We start from the raw sequence: 27,214 nt of genomic DNA, 5'->3' as shown, positions 1-27,214 counted from the left end.
ATATAGTTTCTAAAACTGTTTGAATGGTGTCTGAGTATAACAGAACTCATATGGCAGGCAAAAACCTGAGAAAAAGTCAAGCAGGAAGGTGAAAATCTGAGGTTGGAGTTTTTTCAAGTGATTGCCTTGATTGTATACAGTGACTTAGGGTTCATTTTGCACTTCCTAAAGCTTCCACTAGATGTCAACAGTCTTTAGAACAGTGTTTGAAGATTATATGGTGAATTTGATGGGAATTACAGCACAAGGAAGTAGGTGTCCCATTATAAGGCATGGGCTCAGTCACGCGCAATGACTTGGGAGCGAGCTGAGTTCATATTCACTCCTAAAGAGAACGGATAGGTCCAGTTGGAATTTTATTCAAGATATGATAAAAACAACCTAAAGATTGATTCTATACATCGTTTGACATGTTTCTACAAACTGTAGTATAACTTTTTTGACTTTTCGTCTGGACTAAGTAAGCATGCGCGTTGTGGATTTGGATAGTGAACCTAACGCGCGAACCAAATGGATTATTTGGAAATAAATATGAACTTTATCTAACATTTATTGTGGAGCTGGGGTTCCTGGGAGTGCCTTCTGATGAAGATAATCAAAGGTAAGTGAATATTTATAATGTAATGTCTTAGTTTTATTGACTCCAAGATGGCGGGTTTCTGTTTGCTTGTTATTGGTGTCTTCTGGGCTGTACTCAGATTATTGCAAATTGTGCTTTCGCCGTGAACCTTTTTTGAAATCTGACAAAGCGGTTACATTTAGGAGAAGTGTATCTATAATTCTGTGCATAACACTTCTATATTGATCAAAGTTTATGATGAGTATTTCTGTAATATGTGTGCTCATTCACCGGAGGGCTTGGAGGGAAAACATTCCTCAACATTACGCGCCAATGTAAAATGCTGTTTTTGGATATAAATATGAACTTTATCGAGCAAAACATACATGTATTGTGTAACAATGTCCTAGGAGTGTCATCTGATGAAGATCGTCAAAGGTTAGTGTGCAGTTTTCAGATTGGAACAACCATGTTTTAACATGTGGCTGCTGTTCAATGTTTTCATCAACAGTATTACCTGTGTCATGGTTGAAGGTCTCTGCTCCATTTCCTGTGTCAGTTTCAGTGTCCACATCAGTGGATGCGACATCTGGTAGGTTTGTGTCTATGACCTTTGTGTCATTTTCGATAGGCCGATTCTCAGCAATAGCCCTTCCAAATTCTTGATAATTTATTTACTTTCTGCAATCTTCAGTTGTGCACCCAGACAATGGTGCCTCAAATATATCACCATACCATCTTGGCCAATAACGACTCCGGGTCCTTTCCCCTCGACAGTCAACTCGTTTGTGGTACACTTGTCTCCAGTCTCGTACTTCTCATCTGTGGGACAGAATTGTTTACACAGAGCCCTGCAAATTCTCTCTGAACACCTCTTCAGTGAATGCCTTTCTCGCTGCATGTAGTGCTGAAAGGTGCAGTCCCCCAGCGGATTCTGTGACTGTCTGACTATAAAAGAAGCATCGGATCTGGTGCTCCTAAAGACACTCAGTAACGGAAAGTGTCAGCTTGAGTTAAGCTTCTGGTGCTGGTGGCTTGTCAACCAGTACAGTGGGAAGATTAGGGTTCTGCCTGAATACTAGCTGGTATGGGCTGTAGCCAGGAACATTGTGCATTGAGTTCTTTGCCATCAGCTCCCAATCTAGGGCTGTTTCCCAGTCACATTCATTGTCTTGCTTCACTTTCAGCATAATCTCTGAGTCTTTGATTATGTCTCTCCAAAAGTCCAGTGCTCTATGGACTGGATGCAGCAGTCTTTATTTCCATGTTGAATTTGTCTGCCATTTGATTATTGTTGATTTCTTCTCCATTGTCAATTTCTGGGGCAGGGCCACGCACACATATCCAGTCATGAATGAAGTGCTTGATGACTTCACTGGGTTTCTTTGTGTTCACAAGACCTCCAGCACAAAAAAAAAGCAAGTCTGGGCTTAGGTTTTTTGTACTTCTGGCATGTTTCATTGACATGCTCACTATCTGCCGTTGAATAGAAATACTCATCATTACTCCCAGTACCGCTGATTAATTTCTGAAGTCTGTCAACTCTAGCATGTCCAAACTGTTTGTGAAGTTAACAATACTTTGTATTTTCCCTCTGTGGTCATGTTCTCTGTGACTGTCAGAATCTCCATGTTTTCTGTGTCTGTCCGAATCAGATTTTCACGGACTCTACGTCGTCTTTGTCTAAAAAATGTACACAATAGTGTCCTGAGGTAGTAAGTTCAAGGGTCACTGGGTGTTTAAACATCACTGCCTTCTCATTTTCAATGTCCAGTACAGCCCCTGCCTTCTTGAGGGAAGTCTGTCTTAACCTGTTGGGTCTAGGGGGCAGCATTTGCACGTCTGGATAAAAAAAATGTACCCGATTTAATCTGGTTACTAATCCTACCCAGTAACTAGAATATGCATATACTTATTATATATGGATAGAAAACACTCTAAAGTTTCCAAAACTGTTTGAATGGTGTCTGTGAGTATAACAGAACTCATTTGGCAGGCAAAACCCTGAGACATTTTCTGACAGGAAGTGGATACCTGATGTGTTGTATTGATTTTAAACCTATCCCATTGAAAAACACAGGGGTTTAGGAATATTTTGGCACTTCCTATTGCTTCCACTAGATGTCACCAGCCTTTACAAAGTGTTTTGAGTCTTCTGGAGGGAGATCTGACCGAACAAGAGCCATGGAACGGTGATGTCCCATTAGACACCTGGCGCGCTACTTCATGTTGGGTACCCTCGTTCCAATACGTTATAAAAGGCTATGCATTCGTCCACCTTGAATATTATTCATGTTCTGGTTAAAAAAGGCCCTAATGATTTATGCTATACAACGTTTGACATGTTTGAACGAACGGAAATATATTTTTTCCCCTCGTTCATGACGAGAAGTCCGGCTGGCTTACATCATGTGCTAACGAGACGGAGATTTTTGGACATAAATGATGAGCTTTTTTGAACAAAACTACATTCGTTATGGACCTGTGATACCTGGAAGTGACATCTGATGAAGAGAATCAAAGGTAATGGATTATTTACATAGTATTTTCGATTTTAGATCTCCCCAACATGACGTCTAGTCTGTATCGCAACGCGTATTTTTCTGGGCACAGTGCTCAGATTATTGCAAAGTGTGATTTCCCAGTAAGGTTATTTTTAAATCTGGCAAGTTGATTGCGTTCAAAAGATGTAAATCTATAATTCTTTAAATGACAATATAATATTTTACCAATGTTTTCTAATTTTAATTATTTAATTTGTGACGCTGACTTGACTGCCGGTTATTGGAGGGAAACGATTTCCTCAACATCAATGTTGAAAAACGCTGTTTTTGTATATAAATATGAACTTGATAGAACTAAAAATGCATGCATTGTCTAACAATGTCCTAGGAGTGTCATCTGATGGAGATTGTAAAAGGTTAGTGTATCATTTTAGCTGGTTTTATGGTTTTGGTGACCCTGTCTTTGACTTGACAAAACATTACACACAACTCTTGTAAATGTACTGTCCTAACATACTCTAAATTTATGCTTTCGCCGTAAAACCTTTTTGAAATCGTAAAACGTGGTTAGATTAAGGAGATGTTTATCTTTCAAATGGTGTAACATAGTTGTATTTTTGAAAAATTTGAATTTTGACATTTATTTGGATTCAAATTTGCCGCTCTTGAAATGCACCTGCTGTTGATGGAGTGCACCACAGGTGGCACGCTAGCGTCCCACCTAGCCCCAAGAGGTTAATAGTAAGGAGATATCTGCAGGGACCACCTCTGTTTCAATGTGGCCCTTAGTGTATAACCAATTTTTGTGTTGGGGTGCCATGAGAGTTATTTAAGATACCCTTCAAAGAGGTAGGGCAGAGAAGAGCTTTGCTGGGCACGAACTGCCCCCCCATACGGGTGGGAGAGCCAAAAGACCAGAGGTGGCGGAACGGAGTGCTCGTGTTGGGATGTAGAGTTTGAGCATAGCCTGAAGGTAAGGAGGGCAGTTCTCCTTGCTGCTCCCTAGGCAATCACCAGGGTCTTGAAGATGATGCATGCTTCGGCTGGAAGCCAGTGGAGTATCCACAATAGCAGGATGACATGGGAGAATAAGGAAGGTTGGGGGAAGGAGAAAAGTAGTTGAGTGTCATCTGCATAGCAATGATGAGTGACCATGTGAGGATATGACAGAGCAGAGAAATTGAAGTAAAGAGAAAAGAGGGGGCCCAGAACCGAGCCCTGGGGGACACCAGTATAGCGAGCACATGGTACAGACACAGATACTCTCCACGCTGCATGGTAGGAATGGCCTGCCAGGTTGGATGCAATCCAGGAGAGTGCAGAGCCTGAGACAATCAGCCCTGAGAGGGTGGAGAGGAGGATCTGATCGTTCACGGTGTCAAAGGCTGCAGATAGATCGAGGAGGTTGAGAACAGTGGAGAGAGTCAGCTTTTTCTAGAGCAGAGAACGGTCTCAGTTGACTGAGCTGCCTTGAAACCTGCCTGGTTAAGGTCAAATCATATTTCGTACATCCTTCTGATTTAATTCACTGACATAGCTATCAGGTAATTGTTTTTAATCACACTGCGTGTTCATGCAGTATCAATCACTTCATATCATAAGGATTCAACTATAAAAATCTTGCTATCCGAAACAGAATCGTTTTACAACAGTGTAATGTTATACTGTCGTTGTCCATTAGTTTACTCCAATAAGGGGCGCGGTTGTAGGGTCAGGGGAAAATAAAGGAAAATATACTGAACAAAAATAAACGCAACATGCAAGAATTTCTACGATTTTACTGAGTAAGTTCATATAAGAAAATCTGTCAATTTTAAATTCATTAGGCCCTAATCTATGGATTTCACATAACTGGTCACAGATACTGTAACAGAAAAAAAAAAGCAGGGGCGGGGATTAGAAAACCAATCAGTATCTGGTGCGACCACCACTTGTCTCATGCAGTGTGACACACCTTCGCATAGAGTGATCAGGCTGTTGATTGTGGCCTGTTTAATGTTGTCCCACTACTCTTCAATGGCTGTGCGAAGTTGCTGTATATTGGCATGACCTTGAACACACTGTCGCACACGTTGATCAAGGGCATCCCAAACATGCTCAATGTGTGACATGTCTGGTTGGTATGCAGGCCCAGAAAGAACTGGGACATTTTCAGCTGCCAGGAATTGTGTACAGATCCATGCAGCATGGGGCCATGCATTATCATGCTGAAACATGAGGTGATGGCGACGCATGAATGGCACGACAATGGGCCTTAGGATCTCGTCACGGTGTCTCTGTGCATTCAAATTGCCATTGATAAAATGTAATTGTGTTCGTAGCTTATTCCTGGCCATACCATAACCCCACCGCCACCATGGGGCACTCTGTTCACAACGTTGACATCAGAAACTGCTCGCCCACACGACGCCATAGACACTGTCTGCCATCTACCCTGTACAATTGAATCTGGGATTAATCCGTGAAGAGCACCCTTCTCCAGCTTGCCAGTGGAGATTGAAGGTGAGTATTTGCCCACTGACGTCGGTTACGACGCAGAACTGCAGTCAGGTCAAGACACTGGCAAGGATGAAGAGCACACAGAGTGAACTTCCATGAGACAGTTTTGGTCAGAAATTATTAGGTTTTGCAAAGCTAAACTGTCTCATGGAAGCTCGCTCTATGTGCTCGTCATCCTTGCCAGTGTCTTGACCTGACTGCAGTTCAGAGTCGTAACCGACATCAGCTGTCCGGGTGGCAGGTCTCAGACGTTCCCCACAGGTGAAGAAGCCTGATGTTGTGGTACTGGGCTGGCGTGGTTACACATGGTCTGCGGTAGTGAGGCCAGTTAGACGTACTGCCAAATTCTCTAAAATGGTGGATTATGGTAGAAAAATGCATATTAAAATCTCTGGCAACAGCTCTGATGGACATTCCTGCAGTCAGCTTGCCAATTGCACGCTCCCTCAAAACTTGAGACATCTGTGGCATTGTGTTGTGTGACAAAACTGCACATTTTAGAGTGGCCTTTTATTGTCCCCAGCACAAGGTGCACCTGTGTAACGATCATGCTGTTTAATCAGCTTATTGATGTGCTTCACCTGTCAGGTGGATGGATTATCTTGACAAAGGACAAACGCTAACTAACAGGGATGAAATTATGCACATTTTAGAGAAACTTTGTGTGTGTATGGAAACTTTCTGCTATCTTTTATTTAAGCTCATGAAACATGGGACCAACACTTTATATTTGAGTTTATATTTTTGTTCAGTACATTGTGTAGCTAACATTAGTGAACATTAATGAAAAATATACAATTATACTTACACTTGTTTACTTTAATGCTATATAAATTGACTCCTTTACTCAGGAAGTTTGCCACCGGCACACTGCAGTAGGAAAGTAAAGCCGAAGTCGAATCCATCACTTACGTTGTTTGGTTGTGCCCATAGCAACGTAAAATAATTATGTGGATAACACTGAAAATATCATCACTGAATATGATCTGCATGCTATATGGATCTACAAAATAGATAGCCCTGGGAGGGGGACTAGGTAGCCCTGGGACGTCTGAAAACATTTGACAAACTTTGGCATACCTCCTCTCTGGCTCTCAAAGCTTTTCCACTCACGATAGTGACAGGTTAACCCATGTATTTCATGCCAATAAAGCTTTATACTGAATTGAAGCATGACTGGTTGTTTCAGGCAGTCTTACCTCGCCAAATGCTCCCCTGCCGATCACCTTGAGCATCTCAAAGTCTTCCCTGTGCAGACGCATCTCCTTCACGGTGGTGGTGAATGGCTTCACTGCAAGAAACAAATGGGAAAAAATAAACTTCAGGCATACACCTAGCTCACATTACACCATCATGTCTGTCAGACATATCAGTGTGGATGACGGATCACCAGCTCAAGCTGAACCTCGGCAAGACGGAGCTGCTCTTCCTCCCGGGGAAGGACTGCCCGTTCCATGATCTCGCCATCACGGTTGACAACTCCCTTGTCCCCTCCTCCCAGAGTGCTAAGAACCTTGGCGTGATCCTGGACAACACCCTGTCGTTCTCCACTAACATCAAGGCGGTGACCCGATCCTGTAGGTTCATGCTCTACAACATTCGCAGAGTACGACCCTGCCTCACATAGGAAGCGGAGCAGGTCCTAATCCAGGCACTTGTCATCTCCCGTCTGGATTACTGCAACTCGCTGTTGGCTGGGCTCCCTGCCTGTGCCATTAAACCCCTACAACTCATCCAGAACGCCGCAGCCCGTCTGGTGTTCAACCTTCCCAAGTTCTCTCACGTCACCCCGCTCCTCCGCTCTCTCCACTGGCTTCCAGTTGAAGCTCGCATCCGCTACAAGACCATGGCGATTGCCTACGGAGCTGTGAAGGGAACGGCACCTCCATACCTTCAGGCTCCGATCAGGCCCTACACCCAAACAAGGGCACTGCGTTCATCCACCTCTGGCCTGCTGGCCCCCCTACCTCTGAGGAAGCACAGTTCCCGCTCAGCCCAGTCAAAACTGTTCGCTGCTCTGGCACCCCAATGGTGGAACATGCTCCCTCACGACGCCAGGACAGCGGAGTCAATCACCACCTTCCGGAGACACCTGAAACCCCACCTCTTTAAGGAATACCTAGGATAGGATAAAGTAATCCTTCTAACCCCCCCCCCCCCCCCCCCCTTAAAAGATTTAGATGCACTATTGTAAAGTGGTTGTTCCACTGGATATCATAAGGTGAATGCACCAATTTGTAAGTCGCTCTGGTTAAGAGCGTCTGCTAAATGACTTAAATGTAATGTAAATGTAAATATAATATCCCTGTTGTTTCATATGTTAGGTGAATCTGTTTTAGTATAGCAGTTCGGTCACATGAGCCTTGCTAGCACATGCATGAAGCACGAGCAGTCGGTCTGTGTACCTCAAAGTTTCTCAACCATAGGACGAACCTGTGTGAATATCCACACGTTGTTACACAAATTTCAAAGACCCTGATGTTTTACATTAGACCATTTGTCAACATTATCCAATGAACTTATCTTTGTCATGCTGATGTGTTACATACAAAATGGGATCAGAGGGTTTGCGGCAATGTTAGCAACTGCATAGAAAATGTTACTTAGGCTTTCAATAGGGATGGGCATTTAAAATAATATCACTATTTGAATAATCATGAAATGTTTTCTGATACCCAGATAGTCAAAATAAAATGTTAAAAAGTTGGGAACTAGCTTGATGTGCAGCCTGCGTGACTTGGGAGCTCTGCTTACAGCAGAGCGGGGGATGGGCTAGGGCCGGTCAGTTACACACAGGACGGAGAGAGCCATACAGACTGGTGCTACTGAAACAAACTTGGAGATCCCATATATTATCCATCATCCCATCTGGTAGAGCTTCTCTTGACTGCTTAAAATCGAAGCTAACAAAGATCACCAGCCATATTATGCTGCTTCCCGTCCTCGTCTACGACTTAATTCAAATGAAAAACAACCTACCTGATGGTTGCTTGTTGTAGCCTACTCCTCATTTAGCCAATTGAATTCTGTAATTTTAATTCCATTTTGCATTGATTAGAGGTCTCGGACATTGATAGCTAAACATGGAGCCCGATTGTAGCCTAGTGTCACTTTGAATGCCCGACAATAACAACAAAGGCGTGAAACCCGTGTAGGCTACGGTATGACTGTCAAAAAAAACTAAAGTTTTTGTGGGAATTTCATATGTCATAGTATATCCTTGTGTGTAGCAATGTCATATAGATAATTATTTAACTTAGACAGTCTTTCCATTGATAAAATAGGACTATATATTTTTTTCCGTTCGGATATTCGATTAACCGTGCCCATCCCTAGCTTCCAAGTGCTGATACTTTTCTTTGTTTAAATATGCCTTAACTCCAAACTATTTGGGAAACGGCAGCCAAATCAACTTGAGCATGCTTACTTGGAAAATAAACCTGTCTCCATAGTGATCTGGTCAAGACAGACAACCAAAACAGCAGACTAAGTCATGAGCCAGTATGGCCAACAGACCTCACAACACAGCCACAGACTGTGGGCACTGTACGCCATCCCTCCTCCCAGGTTTACAAGGCTCTGTGGGAGGGCTGGCACGGACCCAATCAGGGCCTGCGAGGAGCCAATCTTCAGCACTCCTCACCATATGAGGACATGCAGGCCGAGCCTGCGAGGAGGGATGGCGTACAGTGCGTTTATCACTCCCAAGCCTTTTTCTCTAAACAGAGGGAGCAACCTGCCTCTCGGCTGTGTTCATTTAAACAGACGAGACATTCGTTCCCTTCTGTGGTGGAAATCAGGCATCAGTTCCTCTCACTGGGCAGATGCTTCAGAGCCTACACACAGAATGACGGGTTTACGGCTCGGCAATGGAGCTCACAAAAGGGTCACGATACACGCATGAAGTGTGGAGTAATGGCTACCACAAAATGTAACAAACGTGCATGCTAAAAACTGTGGACCATTAGCATTGATGATTTTGACAACTTAAAACTGAGCGCACCCTTTGCCTTCAGATCCCTGTTAGGTTTTTTTAAATCCCTGATGTGATTGGTCCCTACTGTTTCACTGAAGCCTCGCAGCATTCAAGACATTGGGTGAGGTGGTGAGGATTTACTTAACCAATAAAAATGTGGGTAGGCAGTGTCCCCTTGAGACAGAGCAGATAGCGGTGGGCCAAGTGACCACCCACCAATCACCCAAACACAAACACTGGATTGCCTGAACGATTCCGTAAACCATCATTATGAAATGAGCTCTCAGATTATAATCTCGATTTGATGCTCTGCATATGCATAACAAGAGAGCGACAGTGATAGGCCTACACGTGGGCCTTGTTAGTATAAGGAAAGTGACAACGAAAATGACTTGCACACTAGTGTCTTCACACAACCATCAGGTGTCCTATGTCGATTGAAGTGCCAACATTATCAAAGCAAAACCCTTTGAAGACGAAGACCAGCCTTTCATATTCTCAGCCTAAATTGTGTTATTTCTGTAATTCACAAAAACCCCATCTTGTCAATTACAATAAACTCCCATCACCGGCAATCAGAATGATTACATGCTGAAAGTGAAACACCAGCTACAGAAGCTTTGTATTAATGTACTTTTTATAGGACCACTGTCCCTCTGCAAATTTAGCACCCAATCTCCGCAAACATTAAATTATTTGCACTTTTTTGGCAAACATCACAATAGCGTGAATGGAAATGTAGAGAGCAGTTTATTGCTTTTTCATTCATAGCTCAAACTCTAATTAGGTCTCTGCCTACACTTGAGCTGCTTTTTTTGAAAAATGTATTCAGTACAGAGAGTACTTCGACAATTCTAGCAGCGTGACTTTAAACCATTTTCGGTAGTTGGTAGTTCTTTATGCCTTAGAATGTTCAGTATGCAGGAGGGTGCCTGCAGCTTTGACAGCTGCTTTAGCCTCCCAAACAGATCCAGAGAGTATACGCTTGGCACAGGACAGTGCCACTTGGAGAACGGGCAGCACAGTGACAGAGGCATCAGCTGTTCACACTGATGGAAAGAAGAACCATTGTCTTTTAATTAAATAGATTACTGGTAGCCTTAAATGAATGCCATTCATGTCAAAGCAACTACGATTTGTGGACGTGCAGTGCAAGATGTTAAAGAGGACGCTTTAAATATAATTTAAGCATGTTTACCTTAACCTCTTACATCTAGACGTTCTGCTAGCGGAACACCGCTCCAATATCCAATGGTAGAGCGTGGCGCGAATTACAAATACCTCAAAAAAACATGACTATTTTACACCATTTTAAAGACAAGACTCCTTTATCTAACCACACTGTCCGATTTCAAAAAGGCTTTACAACGAAAGCAAAACATTAGATTATGTCAGGAGAGTACCCAGCCAGAAATAATCAGACACCCATTTTTCAAGCTAGCATATAATGTCACAAAAAACAAAACCACAGCTAAATGCAGCACTAACCTTTGATCTTCATCAGATGACAACCCTAGGACATTATGTTATACAATACATGCATGTTTTGTTCAATCAAGTTCATATTTATATCAAAAACCAGCTTTTTACATTAGCATGTGACGTTCAGAACTAGCATTCCCACCGAACACATCCGGTGAATTTACTAAATTACTCACGATAAACGTTCACAAAAAACATAACAATTATTTTAAGAATTATAGATACAGAACTCCTTTATGCAATCGCTATGTCCTACATTTTGCAATATTCTGAGTAGATGCCCGGCCATCACAGGCTAGCTATTTTGACACCCAAGTTTGGTACTCACCAAACTCAGATTTACTATGTATTACCAGTGAGAAATAATGTAATATACTTCAAAATTCAATTTCGTCACCCGAGTCTCTTCACACCCTTTGAATTTTTCCACATTTTGTTGTGTTAGTCAATTTAAAAAGTGGATTACATTTAGATTTTATGTCACTGGCCTACACACAATATCCCATAATGTCAAAGTGGAATTATGGACAAAAAAAGTCTGCAAACAAGCAAACACCGGCCACGAACGATGCAGTTACAATATCACGTTAGTAATAAAGCATTTGTTAAACCGCAACTTCTGGGGTAGCTAGCTTTAGCTTGGTACCTAGCTAGCACCAATACAACCAGCCTGAAAACAATGACCAGTAGAACCTGCAGTCATTTTCATTACTCTTAGGAATCCTTGTGAGTATTAGCAAGGTTGCCTCATTTGCCTATTGAAATTGAACTTCAGTTCATGAAAATAAATAGCTCGTCAGCAACTTAAAACCTCTTACATCTAGACGTTCCGCTAGCGGAACACCTGCTCCAATATCCAATGATGGGCGTGGCGCGAAATACAAACTCCTCTAAAATACAAAAACTTCAATTTTTCAAACATAAATGACTATTTCACAGCATTTTAAAGATAAGACTCTCCTTTATCTAACCACACTGTCCGATTTCAAAAAGGCTTTACAACGAAAGCAAAACATTAGATTATGTCAGCAGAGTACCAAGCCAGAAATAATCAGACACCCATTTTTCAAGCTAGCATATAATGTCACAAAAACCCAGAAGACAGCTAAATGCAGCACTAACCTTTTATGATCTTCATCAGATGACAACCCTAGGACATTATGTTATACAATACATGCATGTTTTGTTCAATCAAGTTCATATTTATATCAAAAACCAGCTTTTTACATTAGCGTGTGACGTTCAGAACTAGCATACCCCCCGCAAACTTCCGGGGAATTCGCTAACATTTTACTAAATTACTCACGATAAACGTTCACAAAAAGCATAACAATTATTTTAAGAATTATAGATACAGACCTCCTCTATGCACTCGATATGTCCGATTTTAAAATAGCTTTTTGGTGAAAGCACATTTTGCAATATTCTAAGTACATAGCCTAGGCATCACGGGCTAGCTATTTAGACACCCGGCAAGTTTAGCACTCACCATAATCATATTTACTATTATAAAAGTTTGATTACCTTTTGTTGTCTTCGTCAGAATGCACTCCCAGGACTGCTACTTCAATAACAAATGTTGGTTTGGTCCAAAATAATCCATCGTTATATCCGAATAGCGGCGTTTTGTTTGTGCGTCCCAGACACTATCTGAAATGGTAAATCAGGGTCGTGTGCATGGCGCAATTCGTGACAAAAAAAATCTAAATATTCCATTACCGTACTTCGAAGCATGTCAACCGCTGTTTAAAATCCATTTTTATGCCATTTTTCTCGTAAAAAAGCGATAATATTCCGACCGGGAATCTCCTTTTAGCTAAACAGAGGAAAGTAAACAAAGCTTTCGGTCGACGCGGGCACGAGCCTGAGTCTCACAGTACTGTAACCAGCCACTACCCAAACGCGCTACTTTTTTTCAGCCAGAGCCTGCAAAGCCACGATTCAGCTTTTTACCGCCTTCTGAGACCCTATGGCAGCCGTAGGAAGTGTCACGGGACAGCTAAGATCCTCACTCTTCAATAAACAGAGACAAGAAGAACGACACCTTGTCAGACAGGCCACTTCCTGAATGAAACCTTCTCACATTTTTGCCTGCCATATGAGTTCTGTTATACTCACAGACACCATTCAAACAGTTTTAGAAACTTTAGGGTGTTTTCTATCCATATGTAATCAGTATATGCATATTCTAGTTACTGGGTAGGAGTGGTAACCAGATTAAATCGGGTACGTTTTTTATCCGGCGGTGTAAATACTGCCCCCTAGCCCTAACAGGTTAACAAGAAAAGCCAAACAGCCATTTTCCAAGCAAGGAGAGGCGTCACAAAAACCAGAAATACAGCTAAAATGAATCACTAACCTTTGATGATCTTCATCAGATGGCACTCATAGGACTTCATGTTATACAATACATGTATGTTTTGTTCGATAAAGTTCATATTTATATCCAAAACCTGTTTACATTGGCGCGTTATGCTCAGTAATGTTTTGCCTCTAAAAACCATCCGGTGGTTTTGCAGAAAGCCACATCAATTTACAGAAATACTCATCATAAACTTTGATGAAAGATACAAGGGTTATGCATAGGATTATAGATAAACTTCTCCTTAATGCAACCACTGTGTCAGATTTCAAAAAAGCTTCACGGCGAAAGCACACGTTTGCAATAATCGGAGTACGGCACTCAGACAACAACAAGCCAAACAGAAACACGCCATCTTGGAGTCAACAAAACTCAGAAATAGTATTATAAATATTCACTTAGCTTTGATGATCTTCATCAGAATGCACTCCCAGGAATCCCAGTTCAACAATAAATGTTCGTTTAGTTCATCCTTTATGTCCAAATACCTCCATTTTGTTCGCGTGTCAGGTTCACTACTCCAGGCGCGCGCATGCAAACTCCAGACGAAAAGTCAAAAAAGTTATACTACAGTTTGTAGAATCATGTCAAACGATGTATAGAATAAATCTTTAGGTTGTTTTTAACATAAATCGTCAATATAATTCCAAGCGGACGATTCCTTTCTTTAGGAATGAAGATGAAGTCAGCTCGCTCCCAAGGCCGAGCGCGTGACTGAACTCGTGCCTTATTCTGGGACACCTGGTTCCAGGACCTCTTGTTCGCTCCCTACTCACAGTAAAAGCCTGAAACAACATTCTAAAGACTGACATCTAGTGGAAGCCTTAGGAAGTGCAACATGACCCCGTTAACACTACAAATTGGATAGGGTTTCACTTGAAAAACTACCAGCCTCAGATTTCCCACTTCCTGGTTGGATTTTTCTAAAGTTTTTGCCTACCATATGAGTTCTGTTATACTCACAGACATCATTCAAACAGGTTTATAAACTTCAGTGTTTTCTATCCAAATACTAATAATATGCATATCCTACCTTCTGAGCCTGAGTAGCAGGCAGTTTACTCTGGGCACGTTTTTCATCCGGACGTGACAATACTGCCCCTATCCCAAAGAGGTTTTAAAGTGCAGAAGAATGAAGAAAAATATTGTTATAACGGGAATAAAGGAGGATGAAAACAAAAACTATCAGTCAAAGGAGGAAAAAGTGAAGGTGTTGATGAAAATGAACCAAGATGACAGAAGAATAGGTGGATACAATTGATTTTCAAAGGCCTCAGTTTCGGTGGCAGAGGGGAGGTTAGGGAAGCCCCCATCCGATCGTAGCAATATGCCAACTCACTACAAAATGAAAACTGCTTTGTTACAACAGGGTAGGGAACTGAAGAACACCCCATTCTTTATTAATAAACAATTTCCCTATGAAATGCCCTGTACCCCACTTTCAAAAGGCTCCGAGCAGAGAAGCAGAATGTTCGTCTAGTGGTCGATAAATTGTATGTAAAACAACCAAATGTTGAAGGACTCGAAGATTACAACGTGGCTGAGAGTGATAGCTACTAGAGGTCGACCGATTATGATTTTTCAACGCCGATACCGATTATTTGGGGGACCAAAAACCCGATACCGATTAATCGGACGATTTTTTTAACATGTATTTATTTGTAATAATGACAATTACAACAATACTGAATGAACACTTATTTTAACTTAATATAATAAATCAATTTAGCCTCAAATAAATGAAACATGTTCAATTTGGTTTAAATAATATAAAGCAAAGTGTTGGGAAAGTAAAAGTGCAATATGTGCCATGTAAGAAAGATAACGTTTAAGTGCCTTGCTCAGAACATGGGAACATATGACAGCTGGTGGTTCATTTTAACATGAGTCTTCAATATTCCCAGTTAACAAGTTTTAGGTTGTAGTTATTATAGGACTATTTCTCTCTATACGATTTGTATTTCATATACCTTTTGACTATTGGATGTTCTTATAGGCACTTTAGTATTGCCAGTGTAACAAAGAAATGATCAGTCTATAATATTAATGGTAGGTTTTATTTGAACTGTGAGAGATGAGAATAACAAAAAAATCCAACAAGTGGCAAAACCCTTGTTGGCAAAGTCATGTTTTGCAGAGGGGTCAAATACTTATTTCCCTCATTAAAACGCAAATCAATTTAACATTTTTGACGTGCGTTTTTCTGGATTTTTTTGTTGTTATTCTGGTCTCTCACTGTTCCAATAAACCTACCATTAAAATTATAGACTGATCATTTCTTTGTCAGTGGACAAACGTACAAAATCAGCAGGGGATCAAATACTTTTTGATCAATACATCCCAACCGTGAAGCACAGGGGTGGCAGCATCATGTTGTGGGGGTGCTTTGCTGCAGGAGGGACTGGTGCACTTCACAATATAGATGGCATCATGAGGGAGGAAAATTATGTGGATATATTGAAGCAACATCTCAAGACATCAGTCAGGAAGTTAAAGCTTGGTCACAAATGGTTCTTCCAAATGGACAATGACCCCAAGCATACTTCTAAAGTTGTGGCAAAATGGCTCAAAGACAAAGTCAGGGTATTGCAGTGGCCATCACAAAGCACTGACCACAATCCTATAGAAAATGTGTGGGCAGAACTGAAAAGGCGTGTACGAGCAAGGAGGCCTACAAACCCGACTTAGTTACACCAGCTCTGTCAGGAGGAATGGGGCAAAATTAACCCAACTTACTGTGGGTAGGTGGTGGAAGGCTACCCAAAACATTTGACCCAAGTTAAACAATTTAAAAGGCAATGCTACCAAATAATAATAATTGAGTGTATGTAAACTTCTGACCCACTGGGAATGTGATGAATGAAATAAAAGCTGAAATAAATCCTTCGCTCTACTATTATTCTGACATTTCACATTCTTACAATAAAGTGGTGATCCTAACTGACCTAAAACAGGGAATTTTTACTAGGATTAAATGTCAGGAGTTGTGAAAAACAGAGTTTAAATGTATTTGGCTAAGGTGTATGTAAACTTCCGACTTCAACTGTGTGTGATTGATACATACAGTTCTCTTCATTTTTTTTCTATTTTTTTCTCCAAAACAATTCAATCTTATAGCCTTGCTAGGACTTTCTAAATATGAGCATGACTTTATAAATATTGTGCTGTTATTATTTCTATTAATATGATCTATAAATATTGTGCTGTTATTATTTCTATTAATATGATCTATTATTGTTACTATTTTTTTTTCTGACTGTTTTCCATGTTAATTTGGTTAGTTCTCTTCAAAAGCACCCTCATAGATATGCAATAGACCTACGGGGCTTTGAATGTGTTAGTGAAGGGTGTCAGTATTGAATTATGTTATCACGGGACTACCCATATTTCCCTCTGGCCTACGCCAGTTGGCGGCCAAGGGTTTGCCTTAGGACACAAAGGTGCGTCAGGTGGTCTTGGTGACAACAGACCTAGATATCATCCATGATTCACCAAATTATAAGCATATAAATATTTCAGTCTCCTCCATTTCCACTGAATAATGTTATCTAAGGATTTACTTCCTAAAAATAATAAAAGTAAAATTAATATTTTTCCAGAAAGACCAATTTACAGAATAGGAACTGAGGCTATTAAATCTTTTCAGTCTGGAAAAACACTAGGGCTTGATGGTATACCACGTACAGTGGGTATAGGAAGTCACCACCCCTTTTCAAAATGTTCACATTTTGTTGCCTTACAGCGTGAAATGAAAACACTTACATTTTTTGGGGGAAAAATGTGTAAGTAACAGTAAATTAACCTATTTGGATAAGTGAACACTCTACCTCTACACGTTGAATGTCCTTGAGTGGCCTAGTCAGAGTCCCAACCTAAATCACAGAGAATCTGTGGAATGACTAGAGGGCAGTCCATGAGAGGTCACCATGCAATTTGACTGAGCTTGAACAATTCTGCAAAGAAGAATGGGCAAATATTGCACAGTCTAGGTGTGCAAAGTTAGTGAAGACATATTCAGGGACTCATGGCTATAATTCAAGCACAAGGTGGTTCTAATTTTAATACATTTTCGGGATTTTTTTTTTCCTTCACAAGGATAGTGGGTTACTGTGTGTAAATAAAGCTGAAAAATAGTCTGATAGTGTTTTCACTTCAGGCTGTAAGGCAAAAGGTGTACATTTTGAATAGGGGTGGTGACTTTATATACCCACTGTATATCAGACCATTTCTGATGTACTCAAAGATCCATTATTAGGTTGTTTTAATTACTCCTATAAAAATGGTAGACTTTCAAGTACTCAACAACAAGGTCTGATTTCATTACTACTAAAAAAGTATAAATATCCAGTCCTTTTAAAATGTTACACTTCAATGTTGTGATGCAAAAATCCTGGCTAAATGCATAACACATAGAATAAAAAGGTTTTACCAGATATATTCATCCTGATCATACAGTTTTTTTTAAATGGACGATATATTGGAGATAATGACAATTACTTGAAACAATTGAACATTACAAACAAAGATACCAGGCCTGGTCTTCATAGCAGATTTTGAAAGGCATTTGATAAAGTATGACTAGAATTTATATATAAATACCAGGATGACTTTACATTTTGCTGAATCTCTTATACAATGGGTTAAAGTTATGTACAGCAACCCCAGATGTAAAATAGTAAATAATGGTCACTTTTCAGAAAGTATTGAGCTTTTAAGATGAGTAAAACAAGGGTGTCCATTGTTTCCATATCTATTTATTATGGCCATTGAAATGCTAGCTATTAAAATAGGAACCAACATGAACATCAAGGAGTTAGAAATCGAGGGGATAAAAACAAAAAAGTATCAATGTATCAATGTTTTTCTTAAGTCCACAATCTAGATCCCTGCAGTGTCATTGAAGCTTGATCACTTTTCTAGCCTCTCTGAACTAACACCAAATTAATGACAAGAGTACCATATTACATATTGGATCGTTAAAAAGACAGTGTTTGTACTACCTTGTAGTTTACCAATAGAATGGGCGGATGGTGAAGTAGACCTACTTGGTATTCACATCTCAAAAAATATAAATTAACTTACCACAATTCATTTCAATAAAAAGTTTGCAAAAATAGTTAAGATTCTGCAACCATGGAGAGGTAAATACTTGATGGAAAATCACATTGATTAACTCTTCGGTCCTATGATAGTTTACATATTTACTTACTAATGGCGCTGCCTACTCCAGACGACTTGTTTTTTTAAATCATATGAGGAAAAAATATTTTTATTTGGAATGCTAAGCTAGACAAAATTAAACGTGCCTATTTATATAATGAATATGAACTAGGGGGGGCTAAAAAATGTAAATATTAAAGCTTTAAATTTCTCACCAAAAGCTTCACTCATACTTCAACCCAAAATGGTTCACCAGTAGATTATTAAAAAAGGCTCATCCTTTGTTCAAAAATTGCATTTGCCTTTATACAGATTGCAATTTCTAATTTACGACTAATTAAGAATGACATTTTTTTAAAGTATCGTCCTTTCTTAAACAAGCCATACAAAGCTGGTTAAAATGTTAGTTTTATCCCCCAGAAAATATATAACAAATAAAACAACAATTGTTATGGTTAAACTCAAATATACTGATTAATATAAACATGGATTTATTTTATTGTATTATGTTAATGAATATAAACAGTGGAGTTATGTCACATGTGCAGCTATCGAAAATACATGGGAATGTCTGCTCAATCCAAACTTACAACCAACTGATTACAGCATTACCGCAAAAATGGAAAAGGCAAAAGGTAGGGAACTTGTTTGCCTGCCATATATTTAAGATAGAAATTGGCTGCCCAATACAGGTTGCAAAATAAATGGGAAGAGCATTCGATGTACCAATTCCATGGCACATGGTTTATGAACTGGTACAAAAAAACTACCCTTGATTCAACTCTTAAGAGTTTTTCAATTTAAATGATATACAATTCTTGCTACTAGCAGAATGAGATTATATATATATATATATATATATATATATATAGAGCGAGAGAGCGAGCGCGAGAGCTATATAGAGAGAGCTATATAGAGAGAGCTATATAGAGAGAGCGAGAGAGCTATATAGAGAGAGCTATATAGAGAGAGCTATATAGAGAGAGCGAGAGAGAGAGCGAGAGAGAGAGAGAGCTATATACACACACACACACATACATACACATACACCAATCTCAGCACTGTAGATTTTGCTGCGAAGAGACAATCAATAGATAATTTTATTCTGGTATTGCCCCTATGTAGCTTGTTTCTGTTCACAGGTTCAGGAAAGGTAAAAAAAATTAAAACATTAAAGCACAATTGAAAAATATATGGCACATGGAAACCAAACAAGGGTGGTCTAGGGTGATAGGTGGGATGCTGACAGTGACTGAGGGGTAAGATTAAAGCGCTTATGTTGTTTGGTAATGTATTATTGTTATGTGATTGCTTTATATAAAAGTACCTTGTATGCAAAATGTACACTACCGGTCAAAAGTTTTAGAACACCTACTCATTCAAGGGTTTTTCTTTATTTTTACTATTTTCTACATTGCTGAATAATAGTGAAAACATAAAACTATGAAATAACACATGGAATCAAGCAGTAACCAACAACAACAAAAAAGTGTTAAAAAATGTTTATTTGAGATTCTTCAAATAGCCACCCTTAGACTTGATGACAGCTTTGCACACTTGGCATTCTCTCAACCAGCTTCACCTGAAATGCTTTTTTTTTCCTTAAAGGAGTTCCCACATATGCTGAGCATTTGTTGGCTGCTTTTCCATTACTCCGCGGTCCGACTCATCCCAAACCATCTCAATTTGGTTGAGGTAGGGTGATTGTGGAGGCCAGGTCATTTGATGCAGCACTCCATCACTCTCCTTGGTCAAATAGCCCTTACACAGCCTGGAGGTGTGTTGGGTCATTGTCCTGGTGAAAAACAAAGGATAGTCCCACTAGCCCAAACCAGATGGCGTATCGCTGCAGAATGCCGTGTTAGCCATGCTGGTTAACTGTGCCTTGAATTCTAAATAAATCACTGAGTGTCACCAGCAAAGCACCCCCCTACCATCACACCTTCTCCTCCATGCTTCACAGTGGGAAATACACATGCAGAGATCAACCATTTACCCACACCGCGTCTCAAAGACACGGCGGTTGGAACCAAAAATCTCCCATTTGGACTCCAGACCAAAGGACAAATTTCCACTGGTCTAAAATGTCCATTGCTCATATTTCTTGGCCCAAGCAAGTCTCTTCTTCTTATTGGTGTCCTTTAGTAGTAGTTCTTTGTAGCAATTTGACCATGAAGGCCTGATTCAGACAGTCTCCCCTGAACAGTTGATGTTGAGCTGTGTCTGTTACTTGAACTCATTTATTTGGCCTGCAATTTCTGAGGCTGGTAACTAATGAACTTATCCCCTGCAGGAGAGGAAACTCTGGGTCTTCCATTCCTGTGGCAGTCCTCATGAGAGCCAGTTTCATCATAGCGCTTGGTTTTTGCGACTGCACTTTAACTTTCAAAGTTCTTAAATTTATGCATTGTCTGACCATGTCTTAAAGTAATGATGGACTGTCATTTCGCTTTGCTCATTTGAGCTGTTCTTGCCATAATATGGACTTGGTATTTTACCAAATAGGGCTATCTTCTGTATACCTCCCCTACTTTCACAAAACAGATTGGCTCCAACATAGAGGAAAGAAATTCCACAAATTAACTTAAGGCACACCTGTTATTTGAAATGCAAATCCAGGTGAATACCTCAGGAAGCTGGTTGAGAGAATTCCAAGAGCCTGCTAATCTGTCATCAAGGCAAAGGGTGGCTATTTAAAGCATCTCAAATAAACATATTTTGATTTGTTTAACTTTTTGGGTTCATCATGATTCCATGTGTTATTTCATAGTTTTGATGTCTTCACTATTATTCTACAATGTATAAAATAGTAAAAAATTAAGGAAAACCCTTGAATGCGTAGGTGTTCTAAAACTTTTGACCGGTAGCGTATATCGCTCTACCCTTCACCCATTTTGTGATAACTGAACACAACCCTGAGGTGTTCGATCTGACCAAGACCACAGAGATAAACTTGACTCTTGGACATGACGGTCACATATCATGTGTAGGGTTTTGGGACTAGTTTATTACGCTACAGCAGGGCTGCCCAACCCTCTTCCTGGAGATTTATGGTCCTATAGATTTACTGTCCTGTAGGTTCAGTCCAACCCTAATTTAGCATATCTGATTCAGCTAGTTAAGGTCTTGTTGAGCAGCTAATAAGTAGAATCAGTTGTGTTAAAGTATGGTTGAACTGAAAACCCACAGGACTGTCGATCTCCAGGAAGAGGGTTGGGGAGCCCTGCGCTACAGTATAATTTAGCTGCCCTGGTTGAATTCCAAAAGGACCATTCACAAACAGGCCAAATGAGCCCATGTTATGAATCCAGTGGTAGGGCAGGAATCTGTGCAGCCATACTCTCTCACCCCCTCTTAAGATGCTGACTTAAGACAGTTTCAGGACCAAAGGAGGAGTGAGTGGTGCACTGAACTCTCTTGGACAGTGAAAACGGAGTTGTGGCACCTTCTGATGACAACAACCGTATTTTCAGGAGCTGACACACTGGGGTGTAATCTCATTAATGGTGTCAATGAAAAGCCCAAGTTAGAGAAACCTCTCATTGTATCGAATGACTGCAGCCCAAAGGCCAGGGTGGACTACAGTTTGTGTGTGTGTGGGGGAGGGGAAGGGGGGGGGTCCTGACATAAAACATGAGGAATTCTGTCACAAAGAATAGTTTGCTTGTTATTTATTCTGAATAATAACAATTTGCCTATTTTGCTAAATGAATGCCTTTAAGTTGGAACATTCCTCCATTTCCCTTGACCTGGAAACTATAAACCAAGAGGTTATGAGCCTCACCCTCACCTGATTCTGAACACCATTCCTTGGGCATGAGGTTCAAATTGGAGATGTGGTCACATTTGTAGAACAGCTCTGACAAGTAAAATGTAAACAGTGCCTGACAAGACAGGCTGAAGCAAGGCCAAAAATCAGCAACTGGTTTCCCTGACAAAACACAATCCTTTTGAGTGCATTCTGTTTGTATTTTGATTCCACACACACTTAGTCACGATAGACAAGCAATCCAATAAAAACAGTACATTCACCTCTGTAAGAGAACACTAACCAGGCCACATTTCAGAAACGAATGTTTAGTGTAAAGAGGTTTCGACAAAGAATGATCATGACGGTATTGGTTATTTCACCAACTATATGCACAATGTACCATGACTAAATAGAAGTAGCCTAATTAGGCTAATTGGTTTAAGTGCGAGTATGTTAATAAAGCTTTATGTAATTATTCCAAATGACTGAGTTAGGCCATCCCATTATCAGAAATGCAGTTAGCTTGTCAGCTACAGAGTTAGCATAGATTGGTTACAAGTAACGGAGAATGTATAATTGCACAAAAAGAGTACGAGCCCTGTCACAGACCGTGAAATCAGAACAGGCTATCAAATTTAAAAACTTACCCCATTCCAGAAAGTCTGTCACGTGCTTCTCTCGTTTCAAATGAGAGTTGCTGCATTCGTTGTACAAACATATCAGTATATCCAGAAGTGTCTCGACGCTCAGTGAACTTGCATTCTTTTGGGTTCCGTCCACGAGCAATTGCTCCAACTTCTTCAGGCGTACCTTCGCTGACATTTTCCTATCATCAATGAGCTAAGTTAGTTACCACTCTCTTATTCGAAAAATCGCTCCCCGAGTTGGTATGGAAGAAGAAATCTAACCCTACCCCCTTCAAGCGCAACCGAAAAAGTAAAGATTTATTTTGCCAAAGTGGAGCATTTGGGTGTATTCATTATGCCGAGTATGTTGCAAAACGTTTTGAAACAGAAACCGCTTACTCCAAACGGAAACGTTTTGAAAGGAAAATGAGTTTATTGGACACATTCAGGTGGGTCCCTCCCCGTTTAGTTTGCACTGTTTGCTTCCGATTAGTGCTTAAACAATAAATAGTTAACGTTACAAGAGTTAATGAATACACCCCTGAAATCCCAAACTCCAATTTGCTAGCTAGCTAGAAAAAAGAAAATACCGACATTTTGATAAACAATGTTTATCCATAGATTTGCCTTGTTCTAAGCGTCGCCACCGTATTCCCTTCACTCAGACTCGAGGCCCAGTGGGTCCCATTTGCTTTAATCCCGACAAGTGATGTCGTGTTTTCCTCCCGTCGAATCTCAGGTTGACCGGTCGGATTATCTACTTATTCGCATGCCCAATAAATCTTCTTCAACACTGCTAAAGAGCGGTATGCCCACAAAATTGGGGAGTGGCTGTCTTTTCGAAGATTAAACATTTTTTTCTTAATAGCTTCCAATAGTAGCCGGTGTGGCTGAAATCGTGTCCAGCGTTGTCTCTCTCTAGTTTGCAGAAGAGTCGAGACCAGGGAACATGGAGCCCCCGCCTGCCCACACCGGAAACTCTATGGATGATTGACGGACACTGGGAGCAATGGTGCTTTCATATGGAACGCTTTTTGGGTCTTTGCGTGTCAGAAAATATACACATCAAATAATGCCCTGTACACATCGTGACGTTTTTCATTACGCCAAACGTCATCTTCACGGAGTCTTGTGCCCGTTTACATCGTCACGTATGTCATTACATCTTAGGTTATCTTCATGGAGTCTTTCCCCACGGCTGAACCTGAACGGAGAAGTGTGGGAAAATCACATGGGAAGCTAAACCAGGAAAAAAAAGCCATATTACAATCTATGTGTTATAATTGTGTTGTTTCTTCTATAACCTGTTCGTTCATATGCCTTGACACTGTGCCTTGATACTATTGTAGCTAGCGACCTCCACCTAATAATTATAATCAAAAACAAATGACATTACCATAGGCCTAAGGTTTTTTCTGTAAATGACGTTTGGCTTTTGAGGTGATGTGATTGGTGTGAAGCCAAATCCAAATTGGCTTTCCTTTACCCTTTTTTTTGATGCACCAGGATCATTCATATTCTCAGATTAGCTCAACATTGATTGGCTATTATAAAAAAATATATATCATTGGAGGCCAAATGCTCGCTGGCTTCCCTTGTATTCAATGCAACAATATCATATTATTTTTGACCAGACAGCATCAGATAAATGGGCTTCACATACAGAGACAGAGGGGCGCAGTTTCCCTCGCTCGGATGCTTTCTCCGGTGAGATACATTCAGCCTCTTGCGAGTTGAAGGAAAATGATGAAGCACAGAGAGACGGAAGATACATTATTTTATATGGGGTGCTGTTTTGATGCATCTACTGTGGGCTTCATGGGATGGCTTTATGGGATAGCTAGCAACTTGTAAACAATTACCCATTCCATTCCATACACACCACTGGAGGAGAGCCTGTCTCTCATCAGAGATCGCATTTATTTTGGGAGATTGCAAAATATGACCTTTTTATTCAAGACATGATATATATATTGTTTCAGGTGATAATAAAACATGTTTCGTTTAGTTACTTTTTCCTCAACTTATTTCTTTAACTTTATAGCAAGTCAAGCTAGCTTGAACTGCAGAGCAGCTAGCTAGCTAACTTAAAGCTAGGCTAGGTTGAAGATACTATTGTAGCTAGCGACCTCCACCTAATAATTATAATCAAAAACACACGTCATTACCATCCCAATAAACTTAAACGGAAGGCAACAGTCATATGATATTATTGGCTTAACAGCCAATGTGTATTATTTAACATTACTATTAAAATAGTACTTAGGAATGGGTCATTGTTTACAAGTTGCTAGCTATCCCATAAAGCCATCGCTGAAAACCACATATTTAAATGTTCTTTTCTGTTTTGTTAACTTTGTCTTCTTTGATGGACTGGCTAGACTGAAGAGAAATGAGGGTAGCTGCATCCCAACTGAGCCCCACAGTGGACGCGTCATAATACCGATAAAACCTAGCGGTCAAACACAGAAATGTTTCCAACAGTTTTTTCACCATTAAGTTTATCCATTGTTGAAACATGTTTTGATAACCATGTAAATCTATCTCGGACAAGGAGACTTTTATCAATATATTTACATCATTTACATTTACATCTGACACTATGATATGGAGCATCACATATCACGTTACAATTCTGTAGCTACACTGAAACAAAAAATGTAAACACAACATGCAACAAATTCAAAGATTTTACTGAATTACAATTCAAATAAGGAAATCAGTCAATTGAAATACATGAATTAGGCCCTAATCTATTGATTTCACATGACTGGGAATACAGATATACATCTGTTGGTCACAGATACCTAAAAAAAAGGTAGTGGCATGGATCAGAAAATCTGTCAGTATCTGGTGTGACTGTTTGGATGTTAAATGACGAGATAGAGGCATTGATGCGAGTAACCAGTCTTGATCAGTACATTACAATCCATCCGGGTATATCAAGCACACTGGTAAAAACACTGGAGCTGCAGTAATTAATATTTACCAACAGATGGCAACACTGTGCCATCTTACACCCATAACATCTGCCTTTTATAAAATAGGACAGCAGCTGTCAATTCACTAACAAAACAAACCTAGTAATAATTTCCAACATGAACAGCTTAGGTTTTTTTCAGGTATTAACTTAACACATTTTGATAGTTTCTTCACTTTTCCCAATTTTTCTATATTTTTATATCTCTGTCAACAATCCCAAATGGGAAACCTTCAGATTTAGTATTTTAGGTGGCTGAGACAGACGCCCGCAGCGTGAAAAGACAGGGGGCTTGTCTGCGAGGACTGCGGTTTCCCACACAGGCGTGTCACCTGACTGTCTAAGATGAGTATTGATGGGCGAGAGAGCGGCCGAACTGTGATCCCCTGGCTCTTCGCCCAGTGCCTCAGGCCCCACGTGATTTGCTGGGGTTCCATCCTTTGTCATGCAACCCCTATGACCATCATGGTCTTGAGTAGGTGCTGGCTCAGCAATCCGAAGGTCAACCCTGTTACGACGGTACAGTGATCCATTCACTTCGACCAAGTAGGAGCGTGGTGCCACTTTCTGTACACAAGATCCGAGTCTCCAGAGGCCCGTCATAGATGAGCTTGGAGACCTGTCTTCTGTGAGGTAGCTTCACCAGCACGTCTGTCACCACACAGGGCTCTAGAAGAGTGTTGGCTACTGGCAGAGCTGCTTTTAAGTGCCTTGCCATGAGGCGCTGGGCCTGGCTGCTATCCATGCCTTCTGTAGGGGTGTTGTGGCGTTGAGGTGATATGCTCGAATTCCCATTCTGCTCCAAATTTTCAGAACTGAAATCCAGAGAATTGGGGTCCATTATCTGAGATTACCCTATCTGGCTGGCCATAGCGGGCAAACTTAGCCTTGCAGCATTTGATCGTTGTCTCTGCTGAGAGGTCGGGGAGGAGGTCACTCTCCCAGAAGTTTGAATAATGATCGACTACCAGCAAAAAGTCTTTGCCACTGTGCTGTAAGAGATCTAGACTTACTCTCTGCCAGGGGGGCATCGGTAGCTCATGCGACATCATCGTCTCACTAGGTTGCTCAATGGCATATTCATTGCAGATTGTGCATTTATGGCCAATACAGTGTGTCACGTGCTTGTCTGTAACAGGCCTCACCTCCAATGTGACTTGAGTGCACGCGTGCCAACATCTCAGGGCGCAGAGACCGGGGAATAATGACTTTCTGACCCTTGAATATTACTCCGTTTTGAACACTGAGCTCCTCTTTGACTGGCCAATATTCTCTGACGGCTAGAGCAGTTTCTTCCTTGCCGTCAGGCCAGCCC

The 27,214-nt window shown here is 40.6% G+C and overlaps 1 protein-coding gene across 8 annotated transcripts in view; it reads right to left on the bottom strand.

The window, feature by feature from the left end:
• The window catches only part of LOC106607646 (serine/threonine-protein kinase MRCK beta), a 133,488-nt gene extending 109,613 nt beyond the window's left edge, over nucleotides 1–23,875 (bottom strand). For 4 of the 8 annotated variants that reach the window (XM_045720720.2, XM_045720722.2, XM_014204806.3 and 1 more), the window contains exons 1-2: nucleotides 22,941–23,874; nucleotides 6,762–6,853 (exon numbers count right to left, since the gene is read on the bottom strand). In XM_045720720.2, the coding sequence (XP_045576676.2) occupies nucleotides 6,762–6,853; nucleotides 22,941–23,115 (267 nt within the window). In that variant the 5' untranslated portion in view covers nucleotides 23,116–23,874. Of the gene's footprint in view, nucleotides 1–6,761; nucleotides 6,854–22,940 lie in introns of all 8 variants that reach the window. The other 4 variants (XR_001329245.3, XM_045720721.2, XM_014204808.3 and 1 more) reach the window with 3 other exon arrangements.
• Between the last annotated feature and the right edge of the window lie 3,339 nt (nucleotides 23,876–27,214).

The sequence above is a fragment of the Salmo salar genome, chromosome 06 (genome assembly GCF_965601325.2).
Source record: "Salmo salar chromosome 06, fSalSal1, whole genome shotgun sequence".
Taxonomy (NCBI): Eukaryota; Metazoa; Chordata; class Actinopteri; order Salmoniformes; family Salmonidae; genus Salmo; species Salmo salar.
The sequence above is the reverse complement of the archived record's forward strand: the minus strand, read 5'-3'. Positions and strand labels throughout refer to the sequence as shown.